Here is a 26,808-nt window from a genome sequence, read left to right as displayed (position 1 = left end):
CTGTGGCAATTTTAGCTCTTAGAACTTAGAGGGAAAAAAAGGCTTAATGATGGCTTTGGACAAAAAACAGCTTTCAAATACCTAGCATGTAATTATATGTCTTAGCATGTAGACCTATGTTTACTCTTTCTTGCTAAGGAGCACTTGCTAAGTGCTCATCCTAAGAACTTTTAAAATATTTGTCAACTTACATAACTCAATGGATGAAACAAGACTCTCCCAAAATTAGACAAATGATCAAAACATTCTTGAAATTTCCTCTGCGAATAACATAGCTTACTACCATTGCATTTACTTTTGAAATATCTTACAGAAAATTTTCCAGTCTTCTGTAATTGTCTTTAGTTAACCTTCTACATTTATTTATAAAACACCCCTAATCAAACAAGTCCATTTCCATTTTAGGCGACCACCTTTTTCCAAAGAAAGAACCTACAAAATATCCAAGTTAAGAACCCCTTCATTTGGCGCCTGTGTTTTTAACTTGTGCTATTTCAGAAGCAGGAAAGAAGTTTTAGTTTAACATTGTTTCCAAATTTTGTGAAATTTAAAGCTGTGGTTCACAGCCTTTGGTAGGCATCAGAATCACCTTTGGGGCGTGGCCATTCCCCTAGAAATTGTGATTCAGTAGATTTGGTGTGGGACCCACCCCCTGCATTTCTAACAACATTCTCAGGTGATTCTAATATACATCTAAGTATATGATTTTATTCATATACACACCACAAGCAAAAACTGAAATTTAATTATTCCTTATGTGGGTATTTTTATTTTTTGGTTAATCCTCACTGGAAGATATTTTTTCCATTGATTTTTAGAGAGAGTGGGAGTGAAGGATGAAGGGAGAGAGGAAGGGGGGGGAGGAGAGAGGGGGAGGGAGAGAAGGAGAGAGAGAGAGAAAGAGGGAGAGAGAAACATCAATGTGAGAGAGACCTGTCGATTGGTTGCCTCTCACATGTGCCCTAACTAGGGATCAAACCTGCAACCCAGATATGTGCCCTTTACCAGGAATCAAACCTGAAACACTTAGGTGCACAGACCAATGCTCTAACCACTGAGTAACACTAGCTAGGGTCCTTTTGTGGGTATGAAAAGATTATAAAGTAGATGGGAGGAAAGAAAATCCATTACATAAAGATGTAAAGTGATCAAAAGAAGTTCATCTTTCCATCTCCTGAACTCTTTGTTGAAATGGGTGCTAAAAATAGTAGATTTTTGGCTGTTTTGATATCTATAAATTCTGATGTGCTTTAAAAGGTATATGCATTTTACAGTTCATGAAAGAGCAAGATGTGTTTTGACAAATGCAAGGAAAAGTTGTCACACAATGGAACAATATGTTGAAGCTATTTTTAAAAAGCTTTATTGTACCACTGCTGCTACATTGTTTTCACATTATACACAATTCCTCTTGGAACACGATTCCAGAAAAGGTGAATTATCCTTGTCCAGTCTAAAAAGTTTTGCATTTAAGTTGCAAATAGCTTACCTATAAGGTGATCTGCAATCACTGCACCATATTAAGATCATATTTTGAATATATTTTAAAAAGTCAATATATATTTTAGCTTATGAATTAGTCTATGATTGGCTCAGATATAATCAATAATAGAAATGGAATTTTTTATAATTATTATAAAGACAATACACAATTTGTTAGTTTCCCTCCTTTAATTTTCCAAGCATGTTGAAAACATAATAACTTGAATAAAACTCATTTTAATGGTAGGAATTTTTAACTACATTGGTACTTTCTATACTCTAGGAAGATGCCAAATATAATGTGCCTTTTAAAAGTAGGAAAAGAGATAAACAAAACAGATGATGACTTAGACAAAGGATGCTTTATGTTTATATGTGTAATATATATTTATATAAATAAATTATATTAAACAAGATTGGGCTAGAATAAAGGTGAAGTGAAAGGGAGGGAGATTATAATAGTCTAAATAACTATTGGAAATAGTAAAAGAAATAATTAAACGTTTCAGCAAGAGTCCTTTACTGAAGAATTTAATAAAATAGTTCACATCTTATGGATGAACAACATTCATATTTGTGCTTTAGATTATAATATTTAGTTATCAACTCTTTTAAAAAAGGCATTTGTTGTAGCTCCACTTGTCTATTTTTTCCTTTGTTTCTCTTGCCCTAGGAGTTGTATCAGTGAAAATTCTGCTATGTGAGAATGAAAAGCTTCTGCACAGCAAAAGAAACCAGCATCAAAATGAAAAGGGAACCCACTGTATGGGAGAACATATTTGCCAATGATACATCTGAAAAGGGTTAATTTCCAAAATGTATAAAGTACTCATACAACTCAACAAAAGGAAGACAAACAACCCAGATAAAAATGGGCAGAGGACCTGAATAGACACTTCTTCAAAGAGAACATACAAATGACCAAGAGACATATGAAAAAGTGCTCTAAGTCACTAATTATCAGAGAGATGCAAATTAAAACAACGAGGTAACTCCTCATACCTTGGAGAATGGCTAACATCAATAAATCAACAAACAAGTGCTGGCGAGGATGTGGAGAAAAGGGAACTCTAGTGCACTGCTGGTGGGGATGCAGACTGGTACAACCACTATGGGAAACAGTGTGGGGTTTCCTCAAAAGATTAAAAATGGAACTGCCATTTGCCCCAGTGATCTCACTTCTAGGGATATATCCTAAGAAGCCAGAAACACCCATCAGAAAGAATATATGCACCCCTATGTTCATAGCAATGCTATTTGCAATAGCTGAGATCTGGAAACAGCCCAAGTGTCCATCAGTAGATCAGTAGGAAAATTGTGGTACATTTACACAATGGAATACTATGCAGCTTTGTATTCTCTGATAAAGTTGACTTTTCTAACTGACTTTTATATTTTTACTTTATTCTCATAGTCACACGTTTTATAAGGACAGGGACTACAACACTCAACTTCCACCCTAAAAGAGCTCACTGCATTTATTTAGATGCCAAAAAGTACATAAGATTCAGTGGAGAATTCTTCAAGATAGAAGGTAATTCATGGAAAAACCATCTCCTTTGACCTTCATACAAAACACGTCCAACGATGGACTTTACTTCAAGAGTAAATTGGATAGAATCAACCATTTACAGTTTACCACTGAATAAACATACCTGGTAATGTATGTGGCAGGGTGGGGGGCGGGGAGGGCGGGCAGGAATGGACTTCTAGAAAAACCAGAGTTAAAATTTGCACAATTGTGGCACAAGAAAACACACAATTTTTTTGAATGTACACAGGTACACTTGCTTTAGCACAGTTATAAGGTAGCAGGCACAAGCACAAGCACAATTTGTTATCTTCCCAGTCTTCTCAAGCACCATTTTGATGTTCTAATAGTTCCTCATAAGCAGAGAACAGAAGTGTCTACATGAGCAAAATTTTAAATTTCCTGACCATTGGCTTTGGTCATTATACATGTAAGCCTGTCTATGCCTAGATCTGCATCCCATACTTTACAGTGCTTAACTAGAGTGCCTAGTGTGTGGCACAAAAAAGAAACGCAAGAAATATTTGTTGAATTAATAAAAGGAGCAAGAAAAGAAGGAAAGAGAGAGAGAGAGAGAAGAAAAGAAAGGAAGGGAGAGAAAGAGAGAGAGAGAGAAAGAGAGAGAGAGAGAGAAAGAGAGAGAGAGAGAGAAAGAGAGAGAGAGAGAGAGAAAGAGAGAGATGGGTTAATTTTAATGAGGATAAAGAAGTTTTCCATGTTGGTGGGTACCACATGATCCATTTCCATTTGCTTAGGAATCTTCCATAGAAATTGTGTTGGGGCACATAGACTTCCCTTGAATGTGACGAAACAGGACATTTAGCAGAAGAACTTTCAGCACTGATTCTGAAAGGAATAGCTCACCTTTTTTTAAGCAAAGGCTTTCATCGACTGGTTTTCCCTCCTTGTTGACATCTCTTTTCATCCAGCTATGGAGGTATTTCCTGCCCTTTTTGACCACTGCCTTGGTGCCTTGTTTCTTGAGAAAGAGAGAGGCATTTTCCACCTCAAGGAACCCTGTCTTCTCATAGCAAGTCCATCGGGGGGCCTGGGAGCAGTGGACAAAGATGGCTGACCGGGAAGGGCCACCAGAGGAATTGGAGATGCCCAGGCACAGCGCAGACTTCACGTGAAGGAGCTTTGCGTCCTCAGCCCACATCCACTGCTGGTTCTGCTCCGTCCCATTGCAGGAGCCCAAGGACACGACCTTATTTTCGAAAAGGCACTGTTGTTTCTGGACGTGGACGATCTGAAACCCCTCTGGAAGATGAAAAGCTCATCTAGCACCATGTAGCAGATTACAAGGCCCATCAGAAAACAAGGCTGCCCGCCCACACATCAGCCCAGTGAAAACAGGAGGCTTACTTAGCTTTTGCTATTGCAATCATTTCAAGTGTATATTCCCAGATTCAACACATGGCACTTAAAACCCCAAGGCTGACAATTTCAAAATGTCACCCTTAGCTCCCTTTCTTTTACTTTCACATGGGTTAGGGAAAAAACCTTCCTGCTCCCCCCTGCCCCCCAATGAAATACTGACAGGAAGCTTAGAAAAGAAACAAAACTAACCAAAGACCCATGGCTTGAGGTTTTAGTCCAATTAAATATGCTGAAATTGTGAAAAGCTCAGTTCCCTTTTAAAATTTTATTCTTTCCACCCCACCTCGACCCCCAACTTTAAAGGGCACCCTTAACTTATTATTGCAATAAATATTTGTATATAAATTACATAGTTTAAATAAAAAATTTAAAATTGGATGCATTTACCCCAGAATAAAAGAAATTTTCACACCCTTCTAAGCACACTTTCCTAGCTAACAGTAACCAATGAAAGAATTGATTGTCACAAACTAAATTTCGTATAGTCTTAGAATCATTTTTCTATTTTGTAACAGTATCTGCAATTTTCCCCTTTAATATTAACAGATTAAACTATCAGCATTTCTTAATATAAGAAAATTAAATACCCAGTTGTTAAACATCAGTATTAAAAAGTGAGATAGTTGGGCTCAGAAACCATTTTTAATGTGCTTACACCTCATTTGCCCAGCGCTCCCATGAAAATATTCAGACCTTCCTGCCAAATAGCAACTTCCAAATTAAACACACCACAGTTCTTCATCCCTTCATTATATTGCTTACATTTTCTTTCTTTAACTCACACACACACATACACAAACAACACAAAATCATAATCTAATTGGACAAAAGCATGGAGAATGGCCCAGACTGTTATATAATAAAAGTATCTCCTTAGGACTCCTTTCTCTCTGCTGTGAAGGTGCCATTTCAGGAGCTGCCCGAGGCATTTGCAGGACGTGAGGAGGCCTTTTATTTTCGTTTGGAGAGAAATTTCAACAGTGTGGGCAGACCTGGCTCCTTTTATCCCCCCTCCTCATCATCTTCGGCTAAACTGCCATGGAGACCTGGCTCCATTTCCGCCTCATTTCAGGCACTTTTCAAAGGGCAGAATCTCGTCTGCCAGCTACCAGAGAAACGTGTCAGGACACTGAGGCAGGCACACTCACCTGAGCTCCCGAAGACCAAGCAGGTAAGAATCGCCATGTAAAATTCAGCCTCCATTTTCCACTAAACAACTGTTCATGCTTCGCTTTGGGGGAAAAAAATTCTCCCAGATAAGAGAAGCAAAGACCAGGGAAGGAAATGTGCCTTCGTGGGGGGGGGGGGAAAGTCAGTGACGAGCACTTCCTCCTATTGAATTGTTTGGGGAAGTTTTACACCAGTGTCCTTTTGTCTGTTTCCTTAGAAAGAAGGGATTATGATTACCTCTCTTTTTTTATGTAGAAAAAAATTCCAGCCACCAAGAGTGGAATAAAACTAAGTTTTCTCCCCCCTCCATCCCTTTGGCACTTCTTAACCTCAAGAGGGAAGAAAGGAATTGTAATCTCAGGTAATTAAATGCTCCTCCAACATTGCATCTCTTCAGGTGATGAGTTTCTGCTGAATAAACACACACCACGTGATTTCTGAGGGTCTACGACAAGTGCTAGAAAGACATAAACATGTACTGCTCCTATAATGATGTGCTGGGAGTCCATCAAGGAAAACCACATAATGATGGCACTTCAAGGTCATTATCCCTCAAGTGATGACAATGGGTATTACACTTGAGATAGTCATCTCCCCTGGGGAGAGGCAGAGACTAAAATTAAACCCTTCACATCATTTACTGCAGACTCCCCCCAAAAGATAACAGCCGCTCTCCAAAGAGGAAAAAAAGTACCCGCTTAACTCAACATTTAGTATTAAGAGTAGTTTATTGGCAGTATGAAACGAAGTCAACATAGCTGCATTAGAAATTCATATTTGAGCAGAACATCTAGTGTTTGCTGAGTGTAGTTTTTGTGTTGTTGTTTTTAGCTTTATTTGTCTCTTGAGGATTAAAACCTTTCTGAAATGTAAGGATATCCATGGCAGCAGCCTTTAGAAGAACCTCTGGAAAAGTGACAGGTGATCATGCCCAAAGCAACTGCCTTTTATTGGGCAAGAGACTCCAGGTAGATAGCATACTCAAAAACTCCTAGTAAAAGAGAGACAAGTAACTAAAGTTCTTGATGCGTCAGAGTTGCTACAAATTTGTTTTTCCCTTTTACAGTAAAGTGACTCACCATGTAGAAATACAGTGAATAGAGTTCTGGAGCAGCAACCACCTCAATGCCCAATAATAGAGAATAAATACATAGATACCCAATGACAATCATTGTGCTCTGTAATTGATTGATAGGAGGTACTGATAAATACACATTTAGTAGGTAATATTATCAAGACACATTTCCATATAAAATAGTTACTGCTTTTGATTTTTTTTTTTTTCAAAAACAAGGACTCATTTGTTAAAAATCCTTTATCAATCACTTGCAACTTTAGCGGCAAGATTCTGGTAACTGAGAAAGATAATAGCACTTAAAAAGGAACAGTTTAACAGCTGACAGTCCATTCACAAGACAGATTTTGCAAACATTAAAGCATCTAAACACACAATAATAATTTCTTCAGCAGCTCTTCCAGTCATCATCTGATGACATGTATCAATGGGTGTTTCATACATACATTCCGTGTGGCAGATAATCAATACAGACAAAACAAAATCCTGCTTAGCTGTGGGCGAAGTCTATCATTCCTCCATCAGTATAGGACCTTCAGAATAACTTAGGAGCTGCTTACAAATGCATTCACATACACAAGGGGCTGGCCATCTTTCCTGTGTTGCCATCTTCCACGGTCCATGCCACAGCTTGACTTCAGGGCTTCTCTTTCCTCTCATTGCAGGAAGCTTCTTCTAGAAGCGTCAAGTGGGTAATTGATTAGTCACCCCTAGAGATTGATGGCCTGGTAAATCTTCAGAGAATCACTGGACAGTTTCTGCCGAAAGTCTGCTCTCGTACAGGCACAGAGCATGATGCACAAATTCGTACTGCTCACTGGTTTGGACCATTCCGCCTCTGCAAGGAAAAGATAATACAGTAACTTCTTACTGCTAATATCCTGCAATCTCAAGTAACAGGAACCACATCCAAAGTAGGGTGTTATCCCTCTTACCTGTGTCCAAATGACCCAACTGGTGAACTTAATATGCTAATGTACAAAGGGATTAACACAGTGCCTGGGACACACTAGACACTTGATTAATTTGACCTACCTACCATTACTGGGGAGACAGTGCATCCTTTTGGTTAAGTACTTGGACTTGGAAACCAGCCAGGCTGTCTGAGTTCAAATCTCTCCTCTGCCAATTCTTAGTTGTGGGATCATGGACAAGTTTCTTAAAACCTGTTGTGCCTTGGTTTCCTTCTCTTTAAAGTGGGATAACTATCACACCTATTTCACAGGGTTCTTGTGAAGGTTAAATTATTTCAATGAATGAATTAAATGAACATCTGGAGTGTTAGTATTACTTCTCAGGTGTCTTGTCATTCACCTCATGTTAAAATGGTTCATACACTTGGATTAAAGTTGATGAAAGTTGGTTTACTAAACAAAACTCAACTATGAAATGTTGCTCCTTCTACAACTACAAAGAACAACTACCTTGAAAAGGTCTGAGTGTGTAATATGGAAACAACCTCAGCCTCTGGGTGGAGCATACTGATGTCTAAATACAATAGTGGGTGGGCCTTTAACTGAGTTGGAAAAAGGGGATTGGTTCTTGCTTTTTCCCCTCTGTTATCAACATTATCATCACTAGTTACTCAGCACACCTGTTGTTACTGGATTAGTAGAAGGTAGCAGTCTTTGTGAGAAATAATGATGTTTCTCATTATACTTTTATATATTAAAACAGCTATCTCATATTTTTCTCTCTAAATTATGTAAGGTTCTTATACTTAGCAGAGCTACCAGATAGTAATATAAAATCCTACTTATTTTTCCTGCTTACTGAATAACTGCATCACAGTTAGTAACTATTTTCAGTCCTATAGTCTCTTTAACTCTGAAATCATAAAACAAGTTTTGAAATTATGTTTTAGCTGTTGTTACTGTTCTAAATAATTATTTTTAGACTAGAGGCCCAGTGCATGAAATTTGTGCACTCCGGGGTTGGGGGTGGGGTCCCTCAGTCCAACCTGTGCCCTCTCACAGTCCAGGAGCCCTCAGGGGATGTCTGACTGATGTCTGACTAAGCCAGCAGTCAGACATCCTTAGTGCTGCCACGGAGGCCGAGAGGTTCCCACCACCGCCGCTGCACTTGCCAGCCATGAGTCCAGCTAAGGGCTTCTGGCTGAGCAGTGCTCCCCCTGTGGGAGCGCACGACCACCAGGGGACAGCTCCTGCATTGAGCATCTGCCCCTGGGTGGTCAGTGCACATCATAGTGACTGGTTGTTCCGCCGTTCAGTCTATTTGCATATTAGCCTTTTATTATATAGGATCATGTAAGCACTTCAACTTAAAAACAAGGTATGTTGGCTCACTGTAACATGATTTTTGGTTAATGGTAATAACTAAAACTGGGCTTGTATCTATGTTTACTTGTCAACCTCTATATATATAAGCATACAAGAAATTCAGATAGTAAGACTCACCCTTCTCAACTAAACAGATCTACACGATGCCAAAGTGATATATTTGGTAAGAGATAAAGAGGTAAGTACTCAGTTTCCAGTGACATCCACTTTTGGCAGAAGTGTTTCATCAGTCTTTCCCCCTAGAACGGTACATTTTGTTGTACTGAAGGCAACTTTCTGGCCAAGTATTCCTTAGTCATAAGTTGGCAACAGAAATGGGCAGCTGAGGCTGGGGTAAATCTTCCTCTTAGCTGGATGGTGACGTCTGGGCACACCTAGACCATAGCAGGTGTCTGGAAGATGCTGGCCTTGACTGGGAAGCTCGAGCAATACAGCCACAGTAAATTTTAGGGCAGCTGCAAGGACAGAGGTGCCTGCCTCCCTCCCTCCGGCACTCACACAGCTCAGGGCACCATTAGTCCTCCCCCTTGAACTGCAGATGTATGGAGCCTTGAATGTGTTAATGGATCTCATGGGCTCTGGTCTTGTGAATTTCCTCTCTCTATTCACCTCAATTGAGGCAAGCTTTCCTCCTTCCTGTCTGTTGTGATGATCACTGGTGTTTACATGTCCAACTGGTGAATGAAAGAGACACAGTCTAGGTTTTCATAACTATTCCATAATGGGTCAGCAGTGTATTTTAACATTCGGAGTGTATTTTCTATGACGTTCTGTTAACTAAGTCAAAGTTGTCTCAGCCAGTGAAGGTGGGGAAGATGAGGAAGTGAACTTATTAGTAGTAGGCTAGCAAAATCCTTGGGTGTCTGAAGGCTTAAGGAAGGTACATGGAAAGTTATGTTACTTCCCACTTAACTTGAAAAATAAAAATGGAAGAATTAACATCGAAGAGATCCTCAGAGATCACTCATGTCAATCGCCCACACAAGCTAGCCTGGCAGAGGGAGCAGTCTCCGTGGCAGATGGTCAGCCGGTTTCTGCTGGAATCCTTGTGGGGTGAGGCTTCTCAGTGGCAGCCTTCTTCAAAGTTGGCAGGGAAACTTGAGGACATCAAAATAAATCCACCCCTCTTTAACTGTCCCCCACTGGATGAACCAAAATAACCCAAAAAAGGCTTAAGGCTCCTCCTTAAGCCTCACACAATAGCTCCCTAAATGCGAGAAAACAACCATCAAAGTCCCATACTCTTTTCTTCTCTAGACTAAACATCCTGTGGTCATTCAATATTTCCATCCAGCCTGGTTTCCCTGTCACTCACCAGTCTAGTCTCCCTCTTCTATAGGCTATTTTATCAACTATGACCTTCTTAGAGTGTTGTGTCTACTCCCGATGAGATCAAGTCAGTGGGAAAATTTTCTCCCTTAAGTTGCACATTATCGGCCAATTAACTTGCATTTGCAGATGCACCTGGTGGTCAGATCCCACAGTGTCCACCTGGTGGCCAGTACTCAGCAAGCATTTTAGAATACTGAGTGGAGCTTCAGGTTAATGAAAAAGTATGCAGGGTTGTTTTTTTTAAAAAAATATGAAAATTACAGCTGTCTTTTACCCTGAACCTACATTATTGAATTTTAAAAACTAAATGCAGGACTTTCTATTTATTCCTATTAAGTTCAACATATTGGTGTTTACTGACATCATTACTATTCATTCAGTTTATTAGGCTTCCGTTTACCATTCCCAGCTTTGTGTCTTCCAGCTATTTAACAAGCATGTTCATTTATCATTTATAAAGAAGCAGGTCACCCGGTTACACAGGCCATGCCATTTTCACGTCACATGACAACAAATAAGCTCCAGGCTGAAAGAGGGCAAAGGGCTTCCCACCATGCATTCACTGGCGACTGATTCAAATTCAGGAACTCATCACTATCATCTTTGGAAATTTGTAATAACTGTCTAATTGAGTATATTGATATACAGAACACTCTGTGGACCTTTGTAAGAACTTAAAATCTGAGATTATCTGGGGGACATTACTCATTATGAGGTAAATACAGTCTTTTTATAGGGTGACAATAGTAAAAAAATATACCCAAGAACTTAATATAGTGCCTGTATACAATATATATTTATGGAATAAATGAATAGTGTTAGATTAATTATGAAACTCTCAGGAGAACCCTGAAATAATTCATTTTCTAGGAAGGTTCTGACTTGGGCCATAGGTGTCTTTCAGATCAGACAAGGCTCCAGGGACTTGCTAAAATCTGGATCTTTATTACTGGTATAAAATTCCTAACGCAAGCTGGTCCTCAAAGGTAAGAAGCAAGAATGCGGAAGGTAGGGGAGGGAGGGGGTAAGGGGGAGAGATCAACCAAAGGACTTGTATGCATGCATATAAGCCTAACCAGTGGTCACGGACAACAGGGGGGTGGGGGCATACGTGGGGAGGGGTCTGGGATGGGAATGGGGGGATGAGGACAAATATGTGATACCTTAATCAATAAAGAAATTAATAATAAATAAATAAATAAAATAAATAAATAAATAAAAAAGCAAGAATGCTCTTGTGTGTGTGTGTGTGTGTGTGTGTGTGTGTGTGTGTGTGTGTTTAATTAACTTTAAAAAGCATCTTCTAACTCTCTTTTAAAGATCAGGCATTAAAATAATCCTTGCCCGAACTGGTTTGGCTCAGTGGATAGAGCGTCGGCCTGCAGACTGAAGGGTCCCAGGTTCGATTTCAGTTAAGGGCATGTACTTTGGTTTCAGGCACATCCCCAGTAGGGAGTGTGCAGGAGGCAGCTGATTGATGTTTCTCTCTCATAGATGTTTCTAACTCTCTATCCCTCTCCTCTCCTCTCTGTAAAAAATCAATAAAATATATTTTAAAAAATCGACCTCCAATAGATCATGGTTTAAACTCAACCAAGGTTAACCAAGGTTAACATATATCCATGTTGATCAAGATGATGCTTCAGTGAAGAAGGCTTATGGGGCCCAAAATAGCTGGACCATCATCATTCAGGCAGTGCCTGATGTCACCACCATTACTCAATACATTGTTGGTAAGGACCATCCCTCTTTGGAGGTTCCTTTTGAAACACAAATCTGTTTCCCCAGGAGGTAAAACACATTAAGCTACAATACCTACTGCCTAGCAGGAGTTAGTTTAGCAAAAAAGGGTAAGGTCATGTAAAAACAGGGGGAAAGGACCCAATTCACTACGAGCATGGTCGTGAGTTTGGAAAGGTTTGGGTTTGGGTTTGGGATGCTAAGGTGTCAGGTTCATTACCAGTAGGGTACATTAAGAGGAAAGAGATACCACCACACACTGTGATGAAGACAAACCCTGTCTCCACCACTTATGAGCTGCTTTACCTTATTATGTAATCTTTGCAGTTTTCTCATCCTCAGAATGATGAGGTAATAAAACTATAGTGCCTACCTCATGGCACTGCTGTGAGACATAATGGGAGAATCCACTTACCATGTTCAGCACACACAGCTGAGCACATAAAGACACCATATTGCTAGCTGTTTTCACTGTTACTCTTTGGTGCTATCTGGTCAAACAGAACTGGCTGCAAGGCCCTGGGATGAGGCCTCTGATGGCCTTGGAGAGCTAAGAACACACCTGGCAGAGGACACAATACCGTCTAAGTCAGGCAAGCCTAGGTGGGAAGAGCCAAACATGTGTTTAAATATTAACCATGATGTCTGCAGTGGTGGAGGCAGGTGATGCTGTGGAAAGAAGTGGGTTTAGGGTCTGACAGATTCAAGTGTGAATCCTTGCCTTTGAACCTACTAGCTTTACGATTTTGGGTACATCATTTACTCCTTCCCAGCTGGGGTTTCTTCACTTATAAGGTGACATTAATGATAAAGCTCATCAGATTGTGAGGATTCAATGAGTCAGAGCATTTTGACGTCTAGCTGCAGGCTATCCCAGAAATCCCAGGAACCCAGGGTTCTGCAGCAGTGCCTGAGGGGCCGAGGCTGGTGGAGGAGGAGGTTGGTTGGGTCTTTAGGTCTAGCTCCCAATGCCAGCTGTGACCAGAGCAGTTCTGCTTTTTATTGGCTTTCCATAGTGGTGTCTTGTGGAAGATGTGTCTTCCCATTGTCTTGTTTCCCATTGTTCAGAAAAACAGTTTGAAAACAACTGACCTGCCAAATAGTAATTATTTGCCTAATTAAGGTTTCAAGTCTGGCAAGGTTTAAAGGAGGTACTCCATAAAATGCTAAGTGCAGTGGTTGTCGTTTAGTGAGTACTAAATCAATGCTGCATATTCTTTTTATCCTTTTGGTAAATGCTTAGCTCATCCTATGCCCAGGGAGATCACACATCTGGTTTGTCTGGTACCGTTCTGGCTTACTCCTGCTGTCCTGTGTAATTATTAATAGGGACACCTTTCCTTCTCAGAAGTGGCTTGGTGTGGATGACAAATTACTTCTTCGCCCTAATTATGCCCCATTCCACATGAAAGTCATTCCATTTATTGCAAAAGTGGTGCGGCTAAGTGGCCTGATGGCTCTGTGGCCACAGAATAAGAACACTATGTTTGGCCAGGCCAGAGAGGACCCAGATCCACTGCCCCTCCAGAAATGGCAGCTATCTCACACCACATTCACCTCAACAACCCTGAAAATCAGCGTTGTCTCAGTCTGCATGCGGGGAAGCACGTAGCTGTGTCAGCTGGGGGTAAACTCAGGTTAGAAGGGGAAAAATATGTAGCTTTTTCCCTTTGCTCCTAGGAGAATGCTTTGGGGAAAACACACACACACACACAAAAGAAAAACCAACACCCCTCCAGATGCTCAGGAGAGAGATTTGGTTTTTAACATGTTAAAATTGTGACCTTTTGTGACTATTAACTCACACATACGGAGAGCAGCAGCCTTTCCTGTCGTACCACCCAGCACGCATCCGGTCTAATCAGTAGACAGAAGAAATTCTGCAGCGGTGACTCACTTCTGGGCTAACAATGGGACTTAACGCTCCTTGGCTTTTTATTATTTTCAAATCTGGAATTCCTTTGGTAAAGTTTGGTACAGTAAATTTAGAACAAAAAGTGTGGATGTTAATGTGCCTCTTGGGTAAAAATCTCTGATAGCTTGGGCAGGAGTCAAGCAAGGCTAATGTCTGCTGCTGTAACTCGGGGTACCTCGGACCAAGGTTTCCCCGTCTTCATACAGATGGCATGGCAAGGAGGGAGAACTTACACATAAACGTTTTGACAGATTCTGACCTAGAATTTTGAACATAAACACTTTATCTGGAATGACTGTGGTCCAAAGTATTTGTAGGGCATAAAAGTCAACACACATCATGTGACAATTCAATGGAAATTCAATGCGTTAGTGTATCTTGAGTTCCATTTTCACCCCCTGAAAATTAGCCAATTTTCTTCTGAACACCCAGGTTAACAGTCAATTAACTCCTAGCTGAGAAGAAGGAAAAGGTTGTCTTGGCAACCACTTGAGAGAATCGGTTGGCATAATCTGTTTTACCAGAGGACTTCTTGTTATGGTCTCAGGAACTGTGATGTCAAGTAAATCCATACCTATCTCTAGGGCTTTAATTGTCCTTAAAAATAAGAAAACCAAAATGTTTAATTCCTGTTCTTCAAATGAGATCTTCAAAATTCATGAATTAAGGTATCTCTGTGATTAGTTGGGAATGCAGAGGGCTATGGATAAATGTAAATCTAGGGTTGATAAAAAGTATACCAACGGGGAAATTTGTGCTTTAAAATTATTTTAAACAAGTTTTGGAAACAGAATATTTTTGGGACACATCAGTGTAGGAAGCTGATGGCACATATACTCCTCCTCTTAGATAACTGTAGTTAAAAAAAGACAAAACCATCAAACTACAGTGATTAATCAAAACATGTAAACAATGATATGACGTACACTGGAAGCATTTTTCTATCCTGTCTGGGAAGCTACAAGTAAGGTCTCTGGATGTCATTCCAACTTTGGGCCTCCAAGGTAAGAATGTACAAAGGCAACTGCAGATCTCGCCACTGACTCTTAAATGGGAGGATCAGACTGTTTCCTGTTTCGCTGGGGGTCGGGGACAGAAAAGAAAAAGGCCTTGGGATCGCATATTATTTTCTGTGTCTTATTTCCAAAATTCTGTTTTCAAGTTCTTCCAGTGTCTAGAGGTGCCAAATAAGATTAAAAGAAATAGGATGACAAAAAAAGTTGCAGACGCCAACCTGCAATGGAATATGGTCCTTTCCTTCCTGCCTCCTGATGGTCACGCTATTGCTCTTTAGTCATTCTCCTGTAACACTGATGTACATGTGAGCTTTTTCTGAGTTTCCTAGGCCAGTGGTCGGCAAACTGTGGCTCGTGAGCCACATGCGGCTCGCGAGCCGCGGTTTGCTGCTCTGTTGACTAATGAGTTTGCCGACCACTGTCCTAGGCTATCTTATTACTATCGATCATTACTATTACTTTTTAAAGGGACAGGTGCATCCCTCCTGCTCAATGTGTAAATTACCTTCTGTCACTTCTGTGAAATGCTGGCATACACAAGCCTAAATGAATCTCTTGTCGCAGGAGCTAGACACTGTGGAAGCAACTGGAATTCTTAATTAGATGCTACAGTCACAACTAATTTAGTACTATTTAAGATGAGAAGATTTAAGCAGGATATGGAAAGGCTTTCTAAGTCACAAACCATAATTATAATGTATCCAATTTAGTACTAATGTACTGGGTCCATTCTATTTACCATCATTTTTGAAAATTGTTGACTTATATATGTATGGCAACAGGAAAACATGATTGAGCAAACTATCCCTTTTTATAGTAAAAAGAAAGTCATCATACTTATTTCCAGATTTTAATAATGAGTAAACTGAAACCATCTGAGATAAACAATTTTCCTGGTTTATATAGCAACTACAGGCCCGGTGCACAACATTTGTGCACTGGAGGAGGGCTGTCCCTCAGCCCAGCCTGCGCCCTCTAGCAGTCTGGGACACCTCGGGGGATGTCCGCCTGCCAGCTTAAGCCTGCTAGCGCTCTGCCTCGGAAGTGGGAGAAGCTCCTGCCACCACTGCTGCGCTGGCCAGCTGTGAGCCCGGCTTCTGCCTGAGTGGCACTCCCCCTGTGGGAGCACACTGACCACCAGAGAGCAGCTCCTGCATTGAGCGTCTGCCCCCTTGTGGTCAGCACACATCATAGTGACCGGTCATTCTGCCATTCAGTCAATTTGCATATTAGGGTTTTATTATATAGGATTAGTTCAGGGTCACTGTCAAAAGCAGGATTAGAATGTGAACTTCCTCTCTCTCTTAAACTTGTGCTTAACCCACTTAGGTTTCCCACCCCAGAGAACAATAGGCTTTTGGGAACAACAACAACAAAACAACAACAACAAAAAACCCCCCAAATTTAGCCAATTTCATTTGAGCAAAATTGAAAGTTCAATTCAGACTGTTAAAAAAAGTCAAAATTTGTTATATGATTTTGGATATATTATTCATTCTTTTTAGGTCTTGGATTCCTCCTGAAAAATGATTTGTGCAATGTTCTTAAGGCCAGATTTTTTTAAACCATCTCTTTCCTAGTAGATGTTTGGCAAATGTTATGACTGTCTGTTATTGCAATTCCATTGTTCTCTACAAAAACAAAGGTTCATAGACTCAAAGAATGCAATCGCTGAGAGAAATTTCAGGGAGCCAGCCAATCACTTCCCCATCACTGAATCCTAGTATAGAAAAGGCATCTGATTGGAGGGGTCTTTGAATCCACTTGTGCTCTCAGCATCACCAGTTGGCCAAATAAACATGCATACATATGCATCACTAATCACTGTGAGTCTTAGAATGAAGATTAATTTATAAGCATTATGGATTTCAAAAATTCAACTGTCAGGTTGAAGTCCAGGAAATATTTTACTTTTATAAAAGGGCTCCTCATATCAGAAGACTAAGGGACCACTGATATGTCCCACCTCTCTTTTTACAAATAGGACCTAGAGGCCTAGAATGGACAAGTGGTCCCACAGGAAATGAGGGGCAGAGCCAGGATCAGCACTGGGCTCCTTGACATCTGGTCCATCTCATGCTGTAGTGGCTGCCTGCTTACCTGTCCCACTAGCAGTGCTCAGTCCCAAATGACTGTTGCCCACGTCACTGTTTAATGAACAAACGTTATGAGAACTAATGGAATAATCCAGCGATGTACTTCTAAATAAAACCCTTGTGGGTGCCTTGCACTGAGTTTGATCTTCTATTTAGGAAAAAAGAGATCCTATTTTAGTCCAAAATATGCTCAAAAGTATTATTAAAAGGAGAATCACAGACTCATGAATCTGCAGTGAGAACTGTAGCACCTATTAATAGAAGTTGCTTTAAAGCCAATGAAAATAATGTTGTGCCAGAGAATGAAGAATCTACCAAATGGCTTTGTCATTGTTGTTACACTGGAAATATCCATTTAGCATAACAGACTCATCTCTAAACCAGACCATTTGAATTCTAAAATTCGGATTTATGATCTGGATACAAATTGCCTGTTTTGTCATGTTGGATCACAACAAACAGGCACTGTCATTTTTTTTTTTTATGGGGGTGGGGGCGGGAAGGCGCGTCAGGATTTTGATTCTTCCGAATGCTCAAACTCTTGACTTGGTCATGAAACAAGCCCCATGTCAAGTATCCAAGCCACTGCCTTGTCCTTTTCTCTGTTGGCCATGTCCCAGGCTTCTCAGTGGAGGCAGCTACACGTGTGGGGGCAGATTGTGAAAAACATGGGACAGTATGCAGCCGGGACCTCTTGGGTCAGAGCTCATTGTTAAGAGGGTCTGAGAGGGTAGGAAAAGGCTTGTACACTGCGGAGTAGGAAGTATCAGCTCTCTGTCATGTGTCTGAATAGGCTCTGTCATCTGTCTCCCTTGTTACATTCTGCTGGATGCTTCCAATCAGCCAGTCCCACCCTTTCCTTTCCCCTTTTGGAGGGTCCCACCCAGGCTCACATCCCTATGCCATCTCCAGTCTTCTCTGCACCACCGGGCTTCCGAAAGGACAGTTTATATTTATTATTTTACAACTTCTTTCTCTCCATTTAGGTAGTCTTTGAGGAAAGGGGGCAAATGTGGAAGAATGCTTAAAGCAGTGGGTCTCAACCTTTCTAATGCCGCGACCCTTTAATACAGTTCCTCATGTTGTGGTGACCCCCAACCATAACATTATTTTCGTTGCTACTTCATAACTGTAATTTTGCTACTGTTAATGAATCGTAATGTAAATATCTGTGTTTTCCATGGTCTTAGCCTCTACAGCAGCGGTTCTCAACCTGTGGGTCATGACCCACAGGTTGAGAACCGCTAGCAGGGTCGCCTAAGACCATCGGAAAACACAGATATTTAAAATTACAGTTATGAAGTAGCAACGAAAATAATTTTATGGTTGGGGGTCACCACAACATGAGGAACTGTATTAAAGGGTCGCGGCATTAGAAAGGTTGAGAACCACTGGCTTAAAGGAAATTCCATGCGTTTCCAGGTTGGGGGACTTTTCAGATCCTTTAATGCATCAATACGTTTTGTAAATCTCCAAGTGGAGAGGGTTCTACCGCCCCCCCCCCCCCCCCCCCGAATACAGCTAAGAGCGTTTGGCACTTAGCAGGCTCTCTCAGGCGTCCTCAAACTACGAGGACATTTATCTGGCCCGCCGGGTGCCGCTGCCTGTCCCGCTTAGCAGCCGACTCGTCCCGGGCCCACAGTGCGCATAGGAATTTGTTCATAGTTTTTTTTTTTTAAACTATAGTCCGGCCCTCCAACGGTCTGAGGGACAGTGAACTGGCCCCCTGTTTAAAAAGTTTGAGGACCCCTGGTAATTGATAATTGAACTGTGGCTCTGAGAAGCACAGTCTGGGAAAGTCTGTTAAGGAATCTATCTTCCTACACCCGGGTGCCCCATGCACATTCAGTAGGAGGTGTTCAGTAAATGTCTCAATGAATGAACAAACGCATGATGCAGGAGCAGCACTCAGAGCAAAGCCCTGGGTATCTGTTCTGCAGGACACCAGACACAGGATTCAGGCCCATCCACAAACACCCGTCCTAAAAACACCCTGAGGTGGGCGTGGCTTCCTGGGCTTGAGACCTGTGCCATCACATAGGCTCCACCCCCTGTGCTGGGAAGGACCCTGCAGGCAGGTTAATGCTCTGCTGTCACCATCTAGAAATATTTAATACTTTTATGGTACTGGGTCTCCCAAATGAGATAGCTGCTCTTTGCAAGGTGTCCCTTGCTAGAGCTCTTCTGCTCCCTTCCTGGGTCCCTCCAGCTCCCAGTGACCAGACGTTGTCTGCAGTCCCCTCGACTGCAGGGCCTCTGGTACACCCAGCTTCTGGAGCCTTCTCTTCAATTCTCCTTCATCAAAACCCATGTTCTGAATGTATTGACGATGCAGGCAGCTATACTCTCTCTAGCTGCCATGCTGAAAAGAATAGATTATTTTGTTTACATGGAAGTGTTAATAGCTGAGAAGGTATAAAGTGTCACCCTCAACTCCCATCTCTAGGTTAAATGGACTTTAAAGAGCAATGATTCTTTTAGCCAAGGATTGGCTCTCTAATTAGCAGTAATATAGATGTTGACCTTACACAGATATTTTTGGCATCCTCCCTATGTAGATATTTTGAGATGAGGCAACTTTCCTATATCCCTCAAATTATACTCTTAAGATGAAAGATTTATATGTTCAGAAGAGAAACCAGAGTATTAAGCACAAATTGGTAGTTACAAAATAGTCATGGGGATGTAAATTACAACATAAGGAATATAGTCAATAATATTGTAATAACTATGCACGATGTCAGGTGGGTACTAGACTTACTGGGGGATCACTTTGTAAGTTATATAAACATCTAACCACTATGCTGTACACCTGAAATTAACATACTATTGAGCATCAACTGCAATCAAAGTAAATAAATAAATATTGGAAGCAGGGAAAGAAGGAAGACATATAAATGTCCATATGAAAAGATGCTCAATAAAATTATACTCTTATAGCAACTGCTGATATCATCACTCTATTTGTGAAACAGCTCTCATTCATATTAACCATTGTTTTAAAAATTATGGTGTCATTGCATTTTTTAAAACTGGCAAAGCATTACCAAAGAGATATGTGTGTTTTTTTCAAGCAGTTTTACAATAAACATATTCCAAAAGCCCGATTACTTTCTCTGTAACAGTCACACCTTTGAGTCAGAAATCAGAAGTCCTGAATTCCAAAGAAGACTATGTTGCCATTTTCTAAGCACTATGACCTTGGGCAACTTACTTGATACCGTGAATTCTTTCTTTCCTCATTTTTTAAAAGAAGCCAAAGAATATCTCTTTTCCTACTGGGAGGTTCACTTTGGGAGTTAAAGGAGATGTGCTTTGAAGACCATGGAAAAGGCCAAGATTAAATACACTTCTGAGTATGAAGAGTGCTTTCTGGAATGTCTGAAGGCAGATCCAGAGCTGAGGGCAAGGATGGATGACTGCGGAGTCTAGGGTGGGGACGAGGTTTGAAGAACTGCTGAAGGACGAAAAGCTGCAAGAGCAGAACGAGGACCATCTCTGCCTTTCCCGTCATGCATTAAAGACATAGTCAGTGGCAGCAGCCAGCCAGACACGGATATTTTTAAAATGAGGTATGACAGGAAAAAGCTGAACGCAAGAAGCAAGAAGGATGGGGGAACAAGAGGTTGGATGGGGTGAAGGAAAGGTGGGAGGTTTTCTGTATCCCTTTTCACAGTGACTACAAGAGTGTACCACAGACGGAAGGGACAACAAAGGAAAATTGATTCTGATCCTGCGAAGGAAGGAAGGAAGGAAAAAGAAAAAGCTTTCAAGGAAAGTTTAAAGGAGAGGATCTGTTTGATAAACAACAGCTGCTCAGAAAGAATTTTATGTAGAGGGGATGTTGATGAATAAATCAGAATGATTTCAAGACACATACTGGCAGTAGTTCAAATCCAAGGGGATGGGAGTCCATGGCTTCAGATCAGCAGAGAAGTTGGCTATGTTTTGAAGATCCTATCAGAAGAGAAAGGACAAGCTTGTGGGAAAACCTTGGTAGTGATGGAAGGCCAAGGCTAAGTTTTCTGACCATTTGCTTTAGGAAGGAAGGAACAGATAGAGGAGGCATTGTGATATGATTTAAAAAAAACAACGTATTTATGATTCCATTCAAAGTTAGAGGACAATTTGGTAGGCTTGACAAATTGTGGTGACTGGGAAGTGGAAACCAAGGTGGAGGTCAGACTGTTATAGAGAAAGTAATCAGGCTTTTGGAATAGGCAAGATTAAGAGTAACAGCCCCCCCCCCCCCCCAAAAAAAAAATGTGTAAACCATGCCCAGTGCTTTTTAGGATGTTGTTCCAAATAGAGTCAGAGCAGGTGTCGGAGGCCAACTTGGTTCGGAGTCTGTTTAGATCTGGTGTTCATGGAATTCTAGCATTAGCCAGCAGGAAAGCAGGGCACAGGGATATCAACTAGAGTACCTGGGGGATTTTGGTTCCCAAGCAGGAGTCTTGTTTACAGAAGCACAAAGAGGGAGAGATCAAGCTCATTGTGGGAGCAGCTCCAGCTGATGGGGTGCTGTCCCTTACTTTCTGATGAGGGCCCCTCTTCTGGGTGAAGGTGGGTCCCAGAGTCTGACGTGAAGCCACCAGATTCTGTTGGAGCTAGCGTGGACAGTACTGATGGAAGGCAAGGGGAGCGGGGGGACTAAGAGAACAATCGTAAGAGGAGAGGGAGAGATAATTGGAATTGATCTTCTCAGGTACAAAAAACAAACAAACATCAGCCCTGGTGGCGTAGCTCAGTTGCAGGTTCCAGCCTGTCCAGAGCACATACAAGAATCAATTTATGCAATGAATGCATAAATAAGTGGAACAACAAATTGATATTTCTCTCTCTCCATTTCCTTTCTCTCTTTACAATCCATCAATAAAAATGAAAAAAGGAAAGCATTTTTGGAAGCAGTTACATGTGGGGTATGGAAAGGTGGACGTGGGGAAGGTAGAGAGAGGGAAGGAAACATAGGCTAAGTGATCTACAAAGTGCCTCACAGGTGTAATCCATCTCAATGTCACCACAACCCTGTGGGATATAGATTATTAGTTCCAGTGTACAGATACATGCTTAGGTTTCTTGCTATAGATACTGATAATAGCTGTGGCTAAACTTGGCTGCACACTTACCATGTAAAAGGCACGTTGAAAATTCTCTCTTAATCCTTCAACAAAAGTAGGAAGTAGAAGTTATTATTACCTCTATTTTGCAAGTGAGAAAACCAAGGCATGGAGAAGTCCTATAACTTGCCCAAGGCCACACAATCAGAAAATGGTGGGAAACATGATGCAAACCCAGGCAATCTGTCTCCAGAGCCTAGAATCGTAGCCCCATAGTGAGCAGCCTCTAATAAGCCAAAGTTAAGAGAAAAATAAAAGGAAGATACACTTATAAGATTTAGAAATTATTATTTAAAAGGGGTCAAGGACAGATAGAAATAGAGAGGGAAAACTTCATCCATGAAGGGGATTTGAATGTTTCATTTTTAGAGACAGGAAAAACTTTATTGATAATTTTAATATTTTAGGAAAAATCTTTGCCTCTTATTGAAATCCCAGGACCTAGCACATAGCAGGTGCTTGATAAATATTTATCAAATGAATCTGAAAAGGTGACTCTAATTTTACTTTTTGGAAACTCTAGGTCACAGAGCAAAATCTCCCTCTCTCGCTATTTTATTACCTCTCAGTTTTATTTTTGTCTGAAATTATCCTGTTTATTTCTCAGCTTGTTTATTTTCTCCTCTCTCTCTGTTAGCATGTAAACTCTAGGACAGTAGAGCCTCACTCATCCCGTCCAATGCTGCACTGGCAGCATCTGGAACAATGCCTTGGGCAGGAGGTGAATAATCAGTATTCGCTGTATGAATGAAAGAAGAGAGCCCAGTATTTCAGCCTTTCAGAACAGCTCTTCTTCCCCTACAGCACACTGAAGTACGCAGAGCGAGAAGTCGGCTGCTCATATGCTGGTACCACATCCTTCTGTCTGTGTCTGTTCTCAAGGAGCACCTGCACACTTTCTCCATCACCAGCTCAACCATTCACTTACCCAGGTAGGCTTTATTGGGGTGAAAGGAAGAAACGTTCTTTTTTTGTTCTGTTTTCAACACATAAGTGGGGATCATTACAAAAGTGATCTATGTATAAAAATGACTGTTTCACCTTATCCCCACCAAGAAGTCACCCCAAATTTATCAGACGGTAAATTTTATGCGTATTTTTCACAATTAAAAAAAGGGGAGCTCTTGGTAGTATGACATATACCTCATTTTAAAGGATCAAGATGAGGACTTTGGAGCCTAAAGTGAATAATTCAGCTAAGTCAAGTGAAAATACAGAGTATGTAAGGAATGGGGCTGTAAGACTAAGAAGGAACAGTTACCACCATAAACAACCTGCATCAGAGACAAAGAGGGATTAAGCATAAGCTTTTGGTTTTTTTTTTTTAGGTTTTCTCTCTCTCTCCTCTCTCTCCTCTCTCTCTCTCTCTCTCTCTCTCTCTCTCTCTCTCTCTCTCTCTCTCAGGACATGCTTAGAGCTGAGAGATACATGCTCTAAGAGAGAGAGAAACATTAATTTGTTGCCTTCCATATGTGCTTGGATGTTCCATGTATGTTCCATGACCAGGAATCAAACCAGCAACCTTTCAGTGCCCAGGATGATACTCAACCAACCGAGCCACCCCGGCCAGGCTGGTTTTAGACTCCTGATGGTCAGTATTGCAAATAACACTTTCTTTGATGGCTTTTGAATATAATGTATATTCTTAAACACTTTACACAAATCACTACAGAGATTTAGGACTTTGGAGCCTGTGATGTTTGCAAAGTCAGGCTGGTCAGAGCAGGTTGTGACAGATAACGATGCCCTGATCTCTGTGACCCAATCCCTCAGACACTCACCTGTCTACCCGAAGCTGGCAGACAATGCTTAGCGGATCCACAACTCCTTCTTCTTTCAACTGTTGACAGCCAATGGATGTAGCAATAAAACACCCCGTTCTACCTATCCCTGCACTAAAAAGAAAGGACAAAGAATAAAAAGGTGGAAGAAAAACAGCAAAGATAAAATATATTTTTAAAAAGGTACCTTTAAATTTGAAACAACAGCTGGGATGAATAACAATAGCAACAACAACAGCTCTCATATACTGAGTATTACAACCTGGGCTCTGAGCTAAGTGCTTACACACATTCTGTCCTTTAGTTGTATGCAGTAAGATGAGTTGGGTGGAGGGAAGTGTTGGGTGAGGAGAAGAGTGAAAAGTGCATTGTAACTGGTCTACAAAGAATAATAATAATTAGGGTCTGAATTTAGGTAAGGTATGGGCACTAAAAAGGAGGGAAGAGACTTAGACACATCACAAATGTGAGTCTGAAAGACTGGAGTTGAACAGTCAGAAAAGTAAAAAGTCAAAGATGACCAGCATTAGAAGAATGGTAGTCCCCATGAGATAAAGGTGGAATTCTGGAATGGGGACTGATTTGAATTTGCTCTTGGATATACTGATGGTGAAGATTCTCATGAATAACTGAAAATTCAATTCAGTTTAGGAAAGAGGAGGTGCTAGAGGCACATATTTCTAAGTCATGTATAGTTGGATAGAAACACTACCATCCAGAGAGTTTACATGTTTTCCTGTCTTAGACTCTTGGACAGTCAGTATGTCATCAACCTAACAAGTCCTTCCTCTCTCTCTCTCTCTCTCTCTCTCTCTCTCTCTCTCTCTCTCTCTCTCTCTCCTCTCTCAGCAATTTCAACCACTAATGGTCATTATGTAAATTTCTTTTAAATTTACACTTAAATTCCCTAAGTTTCTCCTAAACTCTAGATTGGCATTCCATCTCCTCGTTTGGACTCTGGATGTTACTATTTTGCACTTGCTTCATCTCAGTGCATCTAAACAGAGTCAGTTATATTTTCCCTCAATGGCATTACCAGTCAGCCCCAAGTTTTCCAGCTGAAAAATCTTGGAGACATTTTCAACATCTCCCCCCTCACCTCCCACATTCAATCTGTTACCAATTCCTATATTTTCCACCTTCACTGAGCTTTGTGATCCCTTCTTTCCTTTCTATAGACTGTGCTCACGTTTTTGACATCTTACTTCATGATTAGCAATGATCTCATTATGGTTTCCAAGTCTCCAGTCTTTTCCTGGACTAATTCACAATACACACAGCTGCTAGGGACCTGATCATATTACTCTACTCAAAACTGTAGATGGCTCCCAATAGTTATAGCACAACATCTAAGCTCCCTACTATGGTATTCATGACCTTAAATAATACGAATGTGACTAATTTTCAAGCTTAATGTCTTTTTATTGTAGTCCTTGTACGCTTTGTGCCATTTTTTCATTTACACAAATCATTGCAAAAAAAAAATGCTTTTTGTTTTCCAATTTTCCTTTCTGTGTTGATGTTGATGGTATTTTTTCAGTGAAAAAATGCCCTTCCTACCACCTTTTAAAACCACAAACATTGGTCATTTTTAAAGATCCTGTTCAACATTATTCCAATGTTTAGAGGTTTTCTTTAAACTTCCTAGTTTGAATTAATAGCTCCCCTTTTGGCACTCAAATAGCATTTACGTCCTCCTATTTAGAACTTGTTTCTGTGAATGTGCGTGCAAAGGAATTCCAAAATAGAATGGGCCCCTTTTAGTTGAAGTGTCTATCGAGAGTTTGTTTCATTAAAGATAGAGTATTTGAACTGTACCATATGAATGGCAGGCATTTAGGTTATCATGAATGAGAGAAAATATTCCAGGCATGGGAAGGGTTTAAGGGAAGAATTGCTGCAGAACACCTATATGATGTGCAACAATGAGTAGGTTAAGTTTGGCTTGAAGAGAGAATTGTTTGAGAGAGATAGTGGAAAGAAGACTGGGAAGATACACTGAGACTTATTAAGGGTCTCACATGGAAAGCTAAGGGGTTTGGACTTTATCTTCTAAAACTTCTTTATATTTTAGAATTTGATGAAAACTAGGAAATTTCACTTTCCAGAAAAACTCACATAACATTAGGTACTCAAATGTGTGTAAGTAATTTCAAGGAGTTCCCTGACTCCTGTAGCTCATGCACAGACCCAAGGTTATGAAATTTGTTCTAGGCAATGGGAAGCCATTGAGAAGTTCCGAGCAGGGAATCCATGTGATGTAAGAGGGTTTTAGGAGCATCATCAAAGAGGAGCGCATTGGGGAGGCTATAGTAGGTATGGGCCTGGGGAAATGGGATGTGTGTGCAATTAGCCGACTACTTCTAAAATATACGAATGAGATCATAAGGGCCTGAACTTGGGTGTTTGGACAGGAAGTGAAGATTATGGGAGCTTTGAAGGGAAAGCCAATCTAATGACTGATTAGATACTGAGGCTGGAATTAAGAGAAAGGCCAAAGATAACTGTCAATGTTAGAGCTTGAATGCCTGGAAGAAAGATGGTCTCGTTCTTAGAAATACTAATCAGAAGGGGAGCTGGTTTTGTAGGAGCAGTAACCAGTTCATTTTATACATCTTCAGTGTTTTATGATTTTGGGTGGGGAGAGTTCCAGCCTAAAAGATGGCCAATGAGGTTCTTTTTCCTCAGCCCCAAGCTAGGTTTAGGGTAAGCTTAATGCTAAAAACTGGATAATGATGCTTTCGAATAAGTAGACATATAGTAAATTTTACTCTTAATTAAACCACAAAAGTTCAAAAAAGAAGGAGGCTAAAATTATCATCTGAAACAGAGATGGGGAACATCCGACCCATGGGATGTATAAGGCCATCAAA

At 40.8% G+C, this 26,808-nt stretch overlaps 2 protein-coding genes across 2 annotated transcripts in view; both read right to left on the bottom strand.

Moving 5' to 3' along the window:
* The window catches only part of PTPRB (protein tyrosine phosphatase receptor type B), a 119,131-nt gene extending 112,729 nt beyond the window's left edge, over positions 1-6,402 (bottom strand). The window contains exons 1-2 of the mRNA XM_080660472.1: positions 5,542-6,402; positions 3,878-4,273 (exon numbers count right to left, since the gene is read on the bottom strand). Coding sequence (XP_080516598.1) covers positions 3,878-4,273; positions 5,542-5,596 — 451 coding nt within the window. The 5' untranslated portion in view covers positions 5,597-6,402. The remainder of the gene's footprint in view (positions 1-3,877; positions 4,274-5,541) is intronic.
* PTPRR (protein tyrosine phosphatase receptor type R) overlaps positions 6,276-26,808 on the bottom strand; it is a 248,135-nt gene continuing 227,602 nt past the window's right edge. Inside the window, exons 13-14 of the mRNA XM_080660473.1 lie at positions 23,936-24,049; positions 6,276-7,476 (exon numbers count right to left, since the gene is read on the bottom strand). Of these exons, the coding sequence (XP_080516599.1) occupies positions 7,383-7,476; positions 23,936-24,049 (208 nt within the window). The 3' untranslated portion in view covers positions 6,276-7,382. The remainder of the gene's footprint in view (positions 7,477-23,935; positions 24,050-26,808) is intronic.

This window comes from Plecotus auritus (assembly GCF_963455305.1).
Source record: "Plecotus auritus genome assembly, chromosome: 3".
Taxonomy (NCBI): Eukaryota; Metazoa; Chordata; class Mammalia; order Chiroptera; family Vespertilionidae; genus Plecotus; species Plecotus auritus.
This window is presented reverse-complemented; position numbering and strand designations above follow the sequence as displayed.